We start from the raw sequence: 12645 nt of genomic DNA, 5'->3' as shown, positions 1-12645 counted from the left end.
ACATTTCCCAATTCATCTGCAGGTGGTGGTGTACCCATGTATCCTTGCTGCCCTTGTCCTTCTAGGTGGTAGAGCTTGTGCGTTTGGAAGGTACTGTCAAAGGAGCCCTGGCAAGTTGTTGCATTTCATCTTACATATGGTACATATTGTGCAATGTGGTGGAGGGATTGGATGTTGAAAGTGGTGGATGTGATGCTGATCAAGGGTTTCTTGTGTGTTGTTGCAGCTGTACTCAGCCAGGCGAGTAGACACTGTTCCATCACACTCTGAATTTCTGCTGTGCTTCCTGAATAATGCTCAAAAACTTCTGCCATTGCTGTTCCCTGTCTTCCCTGCTAGGCTCCCTTTCCAATCAACTCTGGCTAGCTTCCCCTCATGTCTTTTTAGTTACCTTTATTTAACTGTAATACCATTACATCTGACTCCAGCTTCTCTCTCTCAAACTGCAGGGTAAATTCTATCATATTGTGCTCACTGCTCCCTAAGGGTTCCTTCACCTTAATCAAATCTAACTCAATACACATCACCAAATCTAGAATTGCCTGTTCCCTCATGTAACACCACTGTTTAAGAAGGGATGGAGGCAGCAGATGGGAAATTATGGGCCGGTTAGCCTGACTTCAGTCATGGGCAAGATTTTAGAGTCCATTATTAAAGATGAGATCGCATTGGAAGTGCATGATGAAGTAGAACTGAGTCAGCATGACTTTGTCAAGGGGAGGTCATGTCTGACAAATCTGTTAGAGTTTTTTGAGGAGGCAACAAGGAAGTGAGATAAAGGAGAACCAGTGGACGTGATTTATTTAGATTTCCAGAAGGCTTTTGATAAGGTGCCACATAGGAAACTGTTAAATAAGTTAAGTGTCCATGATGTTAAGGGTAAGATCCTGGCATGTATAGAGGATTGGCTGACTGGCAGAAGGCAGAGAGTGGGGATAAAGGGATCTTTCTCAGGATGGCAGCCAGTGACTAGTGGAGTGCCTCAGAGGTCAGTGCTGGGACCACAACTTTCAACAATATACATTAACGATTTGAAGGAAGAAACTGAAGGCACAGTTGCTATGTTTGCAGATGATACAAAGATATGTAGAGGGACAGCTAGTATTGAGGAAGCAGGGGGGCTGCAGAAGGACTTGGACAGGCTAGGAGAGTGGGCAGGGAAGTGGCAGATAGAATATAATATGGAAAAGTGTGAGGTTATGCACTTTGGAAAGAGGAATGGAGGCACAGACTATTTACTAAATGAGAAAATGCTTAAGAAATCAGAAACACAAAGGGACTTGGGAGTCATTGTTCAAGATTGTCTTAAGGTTAATGTGCAGGTTTAGTTGGCAGTCAGGAAGGCAAATGCAACATTAGCATTCGTGTTGAGAGAGTTAGAATACAAGAACAGGAATGTACTTCTGAACAAGGCTCTGGTCAGACCCCTTTTAGGGTGTTGTGAACAGTTTTGGGCCCCATATCTAAGAAAAGATGTGCTGGCTTTGGAAAGGGTCTCGAGGAGGTTCACAAGAATGATCCCTGGAATGAAGAGCTCATTGTATAAGAAACGGTTGAGGACTCTGGGTCTGTACTCGTTGGAGTTTAGGAGGATGAGGGGGGATCTTATTGAAACTCATAGGATACTGCGAGGCCTGGATAGAGTGGATGTGGAAAAGATGTTTCCACTTTTAGGAAAAATTAGAACCAGAGGATACAGCCTCAGGCTAAAGGGACGATTCTTTAAATCAGAGATAAGGAAGAGTTTGTTCAGTCAGATAGTGAAAAATCTGTGGAACTCTTTGCTGCAGACGACTGTGGAGGCCAGGTCATTGACTTTAAGACAGAGATAGATAGATTCTTGGTTAAAACAGGGAAAAGGCAGGAGAATGGGGATGAGGAAGAAATCAGCCATGATTGAATGGCGGAGCAGACTCGATGGGCCGAGTGGCCTAATTCTGCTCCTATGTCTTATGGTCTACACTTCTGACTTGTGCCTTATAGATAGAGGACAGGCTTTTTCAAGACAGGCGGCGAGTTATTCATTGCAGAATTCCCAGCCTCTTCCCTCCTCTTGTAATCACAGAATTTATAAGATTGGTCCAATTAAGTTTCTAGTCAATGGTAATTTCTAGAATGTTGATGCTAGTAATACGACATGGAAGTAATTCAATAAATTTTATTTCTCAAAATGACCAAATTACAAAATTTCATTAAACCTTTTTGACAAATCTTTCAACAAAATAACAATTGAATACATTTTGAAAGCATTTAATTTACATTTTACCAGAATATTTACAAATATATACAAGCTTTTGATTTTTTTCAAATTTAAGACTATATGAAATGAAAACAAATAATGAACAATAATACACTCGGAAGGAGCAGCTTATCAAATATTTTGTGTAGAATATTTGAACATAAGAGCGTTTGGATTGGTGATTAGACATTTCTTACTTATTTAATTAGTTGGCCTAAATAGACTATACTTTGGGGAGGTTCAACAGAGAAGATTTGGAAATCAAAATTGTACCCAAACAGGCGCCAGAGTGTGGCAACTCGGGGATATTCACAGTAACTTTATGACAGTGTTCATGTAAGTCTATTTGTGACACTAATGAATAAACTATAAACTTAAATTTAACTGTCCTGACTGTACAGTTGGATGATTATATGTTTGATGGTTGTGCGATTTCTCATCATTTTGTGCAGTAGAAAATAACTGTAATGGCCATCTTGGTCTCATCCAAGAACCCCTGCTATTAAGTGCTTCTGGATTGGTCTTGGACTGTATTCATAATCTATAGAAACCATCTGATCCTCCCAGTTTAAGGATGTTCGAAATGGTGAAACATCCTATTTATTTATTTATATAAAGTTATATTTATTTATTAGTCACAAGTAAGGCTTACATTAATACCGCAATGAAGTTACTGTGAAATTCGCCTCACCGCCACACTCTAGCGCCTGTTCGGGTCAATGTGCCTGACCAGCACGTCTTTCAGACTGTGGGAAGAAACTGGAGCACCCAGAGGAACCCTATACAGACACGGGGAGAACGTGGAAACTCCACACAGGCAGTGACCCAAGCTGGGAATTGGACCCGGGTTTCTGGTGCTGTGAAGCAGCAATGTTAACCACTGTGTTACCATGAAATAAATGATTTGTTAAGGACTTCCAGATGTATCCCATGTGGCAATTTATTGAGCGTGCATATTTTATTAGTTACTTTTTTGGAGGTGCCCATGTAGAGACTATTTCACACGTAAAACGTTGAGAACTATTTTGTAGATTGCCACCATGTACCTTCCATCCCAACCACAGCAGTTTGTGCATTTTGCATGCTGTGCCGGGCTTTTTATAACCAACCTTTATGCAATTTTGTGTTCACGAAAGAATCATAATAGGAAAAGGTCTAGAAAAACAAAACGTTCTGCAATCTGACTGGAACAATTGATCAAATTCATGTCAAAATCAATCCAGTTGCTTTAAATGATACATTTTTATAGTGTAAGCCATCTAAGACAGAAATTTTCAATCATTGTCACATTAAAAATGAATGTTTTTGTCTCTCAACAGATGTTGATTAATACACTGCCTTATCGGCGAGTGAACACATTTCCCCTCTCAGTTCAAGTCTATTTTTGGCCCTCAGCCTCAAATCCCCATTCACTAGCTGACCCATTAGGCATCTGTTCTGGTTCTTCAGGAAGCTGTGGAGGTCGATATAGGAAGCAGGCGGCAACAATTGTGATAAGGGAGATCAATTTGGCAGATGTGCCTATAAACAAAACATGTACATTTGGATTATTTTGATATTGAATCCTCCAGCACTGAAGTATATATTAATCAAGCATAGATCCAATTCTCTTTTGGAATTAATCATAGAATCTGCTTCCACTGCCCTTTCAGGCAGTATATTCAAGTTCACAAAAAACACGTGCATAAAAAAAACCGCCTTTCTATCATCCAGTTCTTTACCCAGTTTTCTTAAATCTGTGCCCTCTGTTTATCGGCCATCTTGTAAATGGAAACATTTCTTTTCCACCTTATTTATTCTATCAAACCTTTCATACGTTTACATGGTGCTCTATGTGGTGGTCCAGTTGGTAGCACACTTAGTCTCAGTTGGAAGGTTAGGTTGAAGTCTCACTCCAGAGATCTACATACAAAAAGCTAAGCTGAAAATGCAGTTTTAATGGAATGCTGTACTGTTTGAAGTGCTGTATTTCACATGCTTGACACAATTTTCCCCAAAAAATTCGAAGGGCGCTGATCTTATCAGCTCACCATGTTGGTAGACTGGCGCAGTGAGCTGGTACAATTACACGTGAAATGAAAAATCAGGTTCGTGCTGGCTTCTCGCCACATGCAATGTAACTGGCACTGTTTTGCTGGCGGAATCGGTTTCGTATTTAAAAAGATTTGAATGCCAATGACACTTTTTTTTGGCAATCAGGAGATGCATACCCGTAGGGTCTGGGGGGGTGGAGCTTAAGCTCAATAGAGAAGCCAGCTGCAGACTGCTCAGGGCACCATTACATAGAGAGATCCTCTGCCACACCCTCGCCATCCATTGGGATGCCAACCCCCCATTCCCTCATGGCAAGATGTGTTGGTTGCATCGGGACCCTTCTCTTCATAACCTCTTATGCAGCTCACCCCATCCACAGCACCCCCTCTGCCAATCACCAACCCCCTGCACGACCTCCCCACTTTGTCAATCACTTCCCTTGCAGAACCCATCGGCAGAGCTCCCCCACTTGCTTCCCGCTGTCATAGCAACACCCCACTCATTCTCCACTCCCTTGGCACTGCTCTGGCACTGTTATGATGCTTGGTTGCAAGGGTGCCCAGTAGGCAGTATCAGAGTGTCTGGATGGTGCTGCCAGACTGAAAATCTTGCTGGGCACTATCTGACGATGCCCCTGACCACCCAGGGCTTCAATGACTTCTGATCCCCCTGGCATGGTCATCATGTCTAGTCCCTGTTGGTGGGAACCGTGTTTGATTCTCGTTGGCGAGAGAGGACAAATGGTCAGGAGGCCGGAAATGGCTGCGGCAGGCATGTTAAGACATTAATATTTAAATCGGCCGCGCACTCATTCTAAGCACGAAGCCGTTTGTGCTGGCAACACAGGGCCGGAAAAATGATTTTCAGTGCGAGACCATCCAAGTTCAAATGTAGTGATGCTTACTGATACTTTGGCGAAAACTAGATTGGGACCATCCTAATATGTACTTCTAAATACATCATGATGCTTTAATTCAATGAACCATTAAGGAATGTGTTTATTTATTCAAGTTTAGAATTCATTTAACATCTGTTCATATCTTCTCAATAAAACCCAAATGGAAAACTTACCAATGGCTGTAATCAAAGTGGCCATTTTCATGTTGTCATATGTCCAACATGCACCTTTCTCACCACAATCATTTTCATTCCATAGGACACAAGATATATCAATCACTGCACCAAACAGAATTGGTCCTGGGATGGTACCTGTAAAATTGGTGAATGAGAAGTTAAAAGAGCAGCAATAGGAGTGTTTTTACATTTCAGTGAAATGAAGGTGTGACTATCTGCAAAGTCCTCTGTTCTTTCTGTTGAAGTTGTCCAAACAATTGAGCTCAATTTTGTCCTCATTTGATACCCACAAACGCAGACATCTTCTAATGCTGGGCACAAAGGTTGCCAGACCTGCTGAGGTTTTCCAGCATTTTCTGTTTTAACACAACTACTAACAACCTTAATCAACTATACTATTTGGGTAATTAGCTAATGCTTTAATCTCTGTATAGCATAGAAACTATTCCTTTAATGCTATGTTGTTATTTTGCCACAATTTACTTTATAGTTGTAGGAATTCTATTGACTGGTTAAGACTGTTTTCTACTGTATTTGATATTTTTAGCCTATAACTCTATACTCTGCCAATATTAGTGTGTATCAGAAATCATGGGTGACTCAGTGCCATTTTGGGCGAGATAATCAGAGAGAATTGTGCCAACTCACATTGGGGTGATTTTGCAATGTATTTTTAGGGACTTAAAAAATTTTTTCACAAGATTCCTGCAGTGCGCATGACAAGATGGTGCCGATTCTATTTTCTAAATAAGGAGAGAATTCAGAAATCGTAAGTGCAAAGGGACTTGGGTGTCCTAGTTCAGGATTCTCTTAAGGTTAAATTGAGTTGGTAGTTAAGAAGGCAAATGTAATGTTTGCATTCATTTCATGAGATGAAAATACAAAATCAGGGATGTACTTCTGAGGCATCATAAGGATCTGGTCAGACCACATCTGGAGTATTGTGAGCAATTTTGGGCCCCATATCTAAGGGAGGATATGTTGGCCATGGAGAGGGTCCACAGGAGGTTCATGAGAATGATGCTAGGAATGAAAAGCTTTATGTATGAGAAGCCAGCATAAGTGGCTTTGTGCTTAGAACGGGTGCGCGGCCGATTTAAATATTAATGTCTTAATATGCCTGCCACAGCCATTTCCGGCCTCCTGAACATTTGTCCTCTCTCGCCGACGAGAATCAGTCATGGTTCCCACCAACAGGGACTAGACATGATGACCACGTCAGGGGGATCAGAAGTTGAGGAGTCTGGGTCTGTTCCCGATGGAATTTAGAAGGATGAGGGGGAGATTTCATTGAAATTTACAGAATACTGAGAGGCCTAGATAGAGTGAACGTGGGAAAAATGTTTCCATTAGTTGGTGAGATTAGGATCTGAGGGCACAGCCTCAGAATAAAGGGATGACCCTTTGGAACTAAGATGAGGAGGAATTTCTTCAACCAATGGGTGGATGAATCCATGGAACTCGTTGCCACAGAAGGTTGTGGAGACCAGGTCATTGAGTATATTTAAGACAGAGATAATTAGGTTTTTGATCGGTAAGGGGATCAAAAAGACAGGAGAATGGGGTTGAGAAACTTATCAGCCATGATTGATTGGCAGAGCAGACTCAATGGGCCGAATGGCCTAATTCTGCATCTATAACTTATGGTCCCACGATTTGCTCGCGTGAGGATCAGCTGAGCATTTTAATCGGGGGATGCTGCATTTAAACACCTGCCCTGCACTTGTTCAAGTCTAGGATCACAGCTAGGAAGATGACACCAAGGTTCTCTGAGGGAGCACTGACCAGGTTGCTGGATGCGGTGGAGAGGAGGTGTGATATGCTGTATCCTTAAACAGTCTGGAGACCATCCAGTAAGGTCACAAACCCTGTGTAGAAGGCAATGGCAGCACTGGTCAGTGCCAGTGGCTTGCGCAGGAGGACAGACACCCTGTGCAGGAAAAATTTGAATGACCTCCACCGTGCAGCCAGGGTAAGTAACTCCTCTCATCTGTCACCATTCACACACTTGCACACCCATCACACATCCACTGGAAGATCACTCACTGTCCCTCACAGAATCCCAGACTTCTCCTCACCTTCTCTGTGGCTCCTCTCCTCATCACCTCCCAGCTCCAACTCACCAGCCACACATGCCATGAACATTGCCATCTGATCTGACATGCAGGCTGTTTCCACACTGCCCATCTATCTCCTTGCAGGACAAGCTGGCTCACAATAAGTAGGAGGGCACATGGATGAGAGGTGGAATGCCCAAACTGAAAATCCTCTGCGTTTGAGGAGAGAGCTTAAGATCCGGCCAAGGAAGACAAGGACCATTTTTGTGCTAAGGATGACGTGAGTGCAAGAGACAAAAATGATGTCTATCAGCACATTTCTACATCGGGCAAGCCTCATGCAAGTCATGTCTCTCCTATCCCTATGCCCCTGCCATGCATTAATGCCATCTCCCTTCCCTTACAGTTCAATCAGTTGAGCATCCCGGCCCATCCTACAGTACGGTACTGGATACCACAGAGGAGAGCAGCTCTGAAGAGTTTTCTGAAGTCCTGAATGATATGTCACAGTGGTTACTTGCATACTACAGCAGTTACTTGCACACTCCACCAGCACAAAGACTCACACCTCAGTGGCAATAATTAGTAAGCAGGCTTTTGGATCGCTCCTTGGTGAGCAACTAGGGATCTGGCACTAAGAAAACTATTGGAAGCCAGAACTCTGCTGAGCCCCAGTCAGATGACATGCCCCTGGACTCGGACATCTCTCAGTTGCAGCAGCTCCAAGGCAGAATGGTGAATATCTGGGAGGGATGGCAGTTTCACTCCTTGGATTGTAAGGCCAATTGGAAGAGTCCCACTGCCTTTTGTCTGAGGAGATGGTACAGGCATTCTGATGCAATGAGATCAACATTACGAAGGTTGTGTCTGCAGCGGAGACTTTGGTGCAGGACTGCCACTTCGTGGCAGGGGATGTTCACTGCATTGTTCAGACAATGAACAGTTCAGGGCATCAACTTTAATGGTACAGGCATTTGTGGGCACCCATGAGTTCTTTCACTAGAGGACGGTGGAGCTTCTGGATCTCACTCCAGCTATACCTCTATCCCAAGGAGGAGAAGGATCGGTTGATGTATAGCTCGGGGCCTTCCATTCTGGGGTTGTCCAGCTCATTTGACTTCCCTCTTTCTGTGATTGGCACAGCTCCAGCCCTGCACATTGAGAAGGATGGCACCAATACATCAGTGCTGTCTGAAAGCAAGCCAGGGTCCTCCAGGCTCTCTAGAGGATACCCACCACAGTCACCTCAGGCAACAGGATATGGAAGACAGCAGGCCACCTCCAACTCTGCTGTGGATCCTGGGGAAACACCATGGTGTAGTGGTAGGGTTGAAAAAGTAAAGAAATTACAGTTTCACAGTGTGGGCATGGGTGATATTATGCACTTTCACATTTTGAGCACTTATGTTTGTATGTGAGCACCTATGATATGCATTAAAAGTCACTTGTTGCACCCTCTTTGTGCCTCCCCATTTAATTGATTGCTGCATCCCTGCCACATAAAGGCTGTATGCTCACGAATGGCACTGCCTCCATCTCCAGTCTGCCAGGTTGTCAGCTGACTGGTGGACCTCCCTTAACACTGCCAAGTCACAGTGATGAGACTGCATCCTGCGAATAAAGAACCCATTTCCTTCTGATCTCATCACAAGTAATCCAGTGATTATTGTCTTATGAGAGCCATTCCTCTGGCACCAGTGACACAGATCCCCACCCACACCCCTAACTAAGGAGCTGCTTGTATCAGAGGAGATGGGTCTGACTGCTTATCATCCCCTGAGGTTACACTGGTCAGTAGGAGTTCACGAGCTTCCAGGCAGGGGTCAGGCATTCCCTGTAGATCTTTGAAGAGCAATGCACTATCCTCACTGCAAGTCATCATCATCTTCTGGCGTCATATGGACCGTGGGCAAATGGATTCTTCCCATGATGGGAACAATATCAGGGCTGTGGTCGCATTGCCACCGCACAGTGAGGAAGGTCAAATTCCCATGATATGTCCTCAGTACCCACTCTAGCCCTGGTCATCAGTGAATTGAGAACCTATTAGGGCATCTTGCGATCTCCTCATTTGGGCTCTTGCCCTCATCCAACAGCCTTCCACTCTCTCCTCCAGGGGTTACTCCTTGACATCCTCCTCCTCAGAAGAACTGTGCTGCTCATCCATTTTCTCCTCTGCCAGTTCCTTGCCATGTTGCCATGCCAGGTTGTGGAGGATGTTTCACATCAAACGCTGTACAAAACTCTCTGCAGGCTATAGAATCATAGAATCCCTACAGTATGAAAGGGGGCTATTCTGCCCATCAAGTCTGCACTGACCACAATCCCATCCAGACCCTATTCCCATAACCCATCAATTTTAACATGGCCAATCAACCTAACTCACATATCTTTGGACTGTGGGCGGAAACCAGAGGAAACCTGGAGGAAACCTATGCAGACACAGGGAGAACATGTCCAGGCTTCAACAATTTATCCAAAATTTGTTCCCATGCCATAATAAACAACCAGCAACAAACTGGAGGGTAAAAAAGTGAGCAAGATAATAAATTTTAGAATTATTTTAGTTAAAGAGCATTAGCATTTGTAGATAACACGAGAAGTAAAAGGAATGTTTACTGAAAACAGAAGTGAAAGAAGGATGAGAAAAAGAGATTGGAGAATGGTAGAAAATTAATTCTTTATTTAAAATTGGTTTTAAAGGTTTATTTTAACAGTACAGGGTTAATATCATAAACAGCTGTTCTTAACATCTAAACATTTTCACTGCTGTGTTATTTGTGTTAGTTTCAGTCACACAGTGTATAAGTTGAAACTTTTTTTAATGGCTAGTATTAGAGCCTGGATTTTTTCCACACCTGCTGGATTGCAACAGTTCAAGGAGGCAGCACATCACTACCTCCTCAATTAGAAGTGGCCAGTAAGCACTAACCATAAGTGATGGATTTTCCAGCCCCGTCCACCAAGGGGCCAACAGACCTTTCAGCATTCCATTAAATTTCCCATCCGTCCCACTATGATTCATTTAATAGGCGGGATTGGAAAGTTGACTCCAATCAGTGATTTAGAATACTTCTTCAAATATTGTTTGTGTTATCCAAGGTGAGAATTTTGGAAAATTGAACGCTCTTCTAATGTTGTCATCCATTTTCAGCATTGAGCACTCATAAAGAATAAATCTTTCCTTTTTAAAAATCTATTCATAGGAGGTCAGCATTTACTGGACACCTTTAATTGTCTTGAGAAGGTGATGATGTGCTGCTGCCTTCTTGAACCGCTGCAGTCTGTGTTGTAGGAATATCCAAAATGCCGTCAAAACGGAAGGTCTCGGATTTTGTCCCAGCAAGTGTGTTGGAACGGCAATTTAATTCCAAGTCAGGATAGTGAGTTACTTGTAGGGGTACTTGTAGCTGGTGATTTTCTTTCTGTCAGAACAATGGACCTCATCTTTAGAATGGTGCTACAATCTCCAACTGTGTAACATTTTCCCATTTCCAATGCCAGCTATTCTTGTGGTCCAAATATGATTGCCAGTTTGCACTGAACTCTGATTATTTTTTTCATGGGTTGGTGTAAGATTGCATTCATGGGCATGGAGTTGAGGCCGAGCAAAAGCAATGGAACAAAGTTTAAGAGGGTGGGTCCCTTTAACCAACCCAATTTGACATTCAGCACTGCCACTGCAGTGTTGACAAGCCCAATTTCATCCCAGACCTACAATCTCCCAGCACAAAGATCCTGCTATTTAGGGTATTTTTTCTCCGGCTGTGGTGAGCCAGAAGATATCCTGAACCTGAACATCTGCCTGGGGAGTGAAAATCCAGGCTGTTCTGCCAAAGAGAGGGAAATGAATCACATGTCTGTTGGGAACTTCATCCAAAAGCTAAAAGGTACTGGAATGCGTGTTTACCCAAAACAGCACTGTTCTTCATCCAACATTTAACCATTGTAGAAAAGAAATGACATTTTCACAAACTGGGTCAGAAATTCTCTGGGCCACCATCCCCATAATAACACTCACATAATATGCTCGGTGTCCTCTGTTGTTGGATCTGCCAGAGGTTGCATCATCAGCAGGAAGATACCAGTTTTTGCATGGGGACAGCAGGTATCCATGCCACTGCAGTATCTCTGTGAAGCAGTACAATGGCATTCTCTATGACACACCTAAACCCAGTCAGGACCCATTCAGCCACCTATGAAAATGGACCGATTTAGATTTTTCAAAAATAAATACTGCCAGTTAAGAAGTTTGGGCCCTTTCTTTGGTCAGTTGTACCCGTCTGGGGGTAAGTGTATTTGTTTTCAATCCTATGCTAGGTCCAAACTGAACTGGGGAAATCACAAGTTACAGCAAGTGTCTGAACTCCAGCTACATGACCTCTGCAGTGTTCTTTGATAACACTGGCCTTTCAAGACACATGAGTTGCAACTGAATTAGAGCTTCAATCCAATATAAATCTAAGAGTTTTGTTATCACGCGCTTGATTCCACTCACTGCATGAATGTCATACTACACAGGGACCTGTGTGACATTCCTTCATTTATCAATGATTTTTTAGCAGCGTTTGTTTTATTCTAATTCAGTTCTGATGGAAGGTCACTTCAACCTGAAAAGTTGGCCATTGTGGGGCTGGCGAACCATTGAAATCTCTGTTCAAATTAGTGAGGCCAAAAAATTCTACTGGCGCAAGGGACCAGATCATTCTGGCTGTTTCTCTCCACAGAAGCTGCCTGACATGCTGAGCTTCCACCATTTTTATTTTGATTTCAGATTTCCAGCACCCATAATATTTTCCTTTGCATTTATTGTATGACATTTGCTCAGTTAGAATGTCAAGGTATCATGATAGCTTCTCACCTAGGATCCTCACAAACAGCCACTGAATACCCAATGCAAACGAGCGTTGTTTATCAGGAACACACCTGTAAACAAAGTTAAAACATTCTAATTGTCGTTTTTTTGCAACCTGAATAATAGGGAAACATAAACTAAAGTTTGTCAAAAAATAGTTACTGCCAATCCTTTCCTGCCTCAACTTAGACTTCTCCATGCCAAAGATTATTCCTCAGCTCAGGAGACAGATAAAGCTGTTTCATTGACTGATAGGAAGGACATAAACATATGAGTTAATTTTTCATCTTATTTTCTTTCTGCAACATTTTACTGGAGGATAGGAACTTACCATATGGGAAATTGTGAGGATGAAACAATTCCAATGTTCTGCGGTGTATTCACAA

The 12645-nt window shown here is 42.9% G+C and overlaps 1 protein-coding gene across 1 annotated transcript in view; it reads right to left on the bottom strand.

Moving 5' to 3' along the window:
- Nucleotides 1–2271: 2271 nt before the first annotated feature.
- The window catches only part of LOC145343464 (solute carrier organic anion transporter family member 4C1-like), a 119940-nt gene continuing 109566 nt past the window's right edge, over nucleotides 2272–12645 (bottom strand). Inside the window, exons 11-13 of the mRNA XM_080189707.1 lie at nucleotides 12266–12330; nucleotides 5345–5482; nucleotides 2272–3760 (exon numbers count right to left, since the gene is read on the bottom strand). Coding sequence (XP_080045833.1) covers nucleotides 3618–3760; nucleotides 5345–5482; nucleotides 12266–12330 — 346 coding nt within the window. The 3' untranslated portion in view covers nucleotides 2272–3617. The remainder of the gene's footprint in view (nucleotides 3761–5344; nucleotides 5483–12265; nucleotides 12331–12645) is intronic.

The sequence above is a fragment of the Carcharhinus amblyrhynchos genome, chromosome 5 (genome assembly GCF_965287045.1).
Source record: "Carcharhinus amblyrhynchos chromosome 5, sCarAmb.v2.hapA, whole genome shotgun sequence".
NCBI classification, from domain to species: Eukaryota; Metazoa; Chordata; class Chondrichthyes; order Carcharhiniformes; family Carcharhinidae; genus Carcharhinus; species Carcharhinus amblyrhynchos.
The sequence above is the reverse complement of the archived record's forward strand: the minus strand, read 5'-3'. Positions and strand labels throughout refer to the sequence as shown.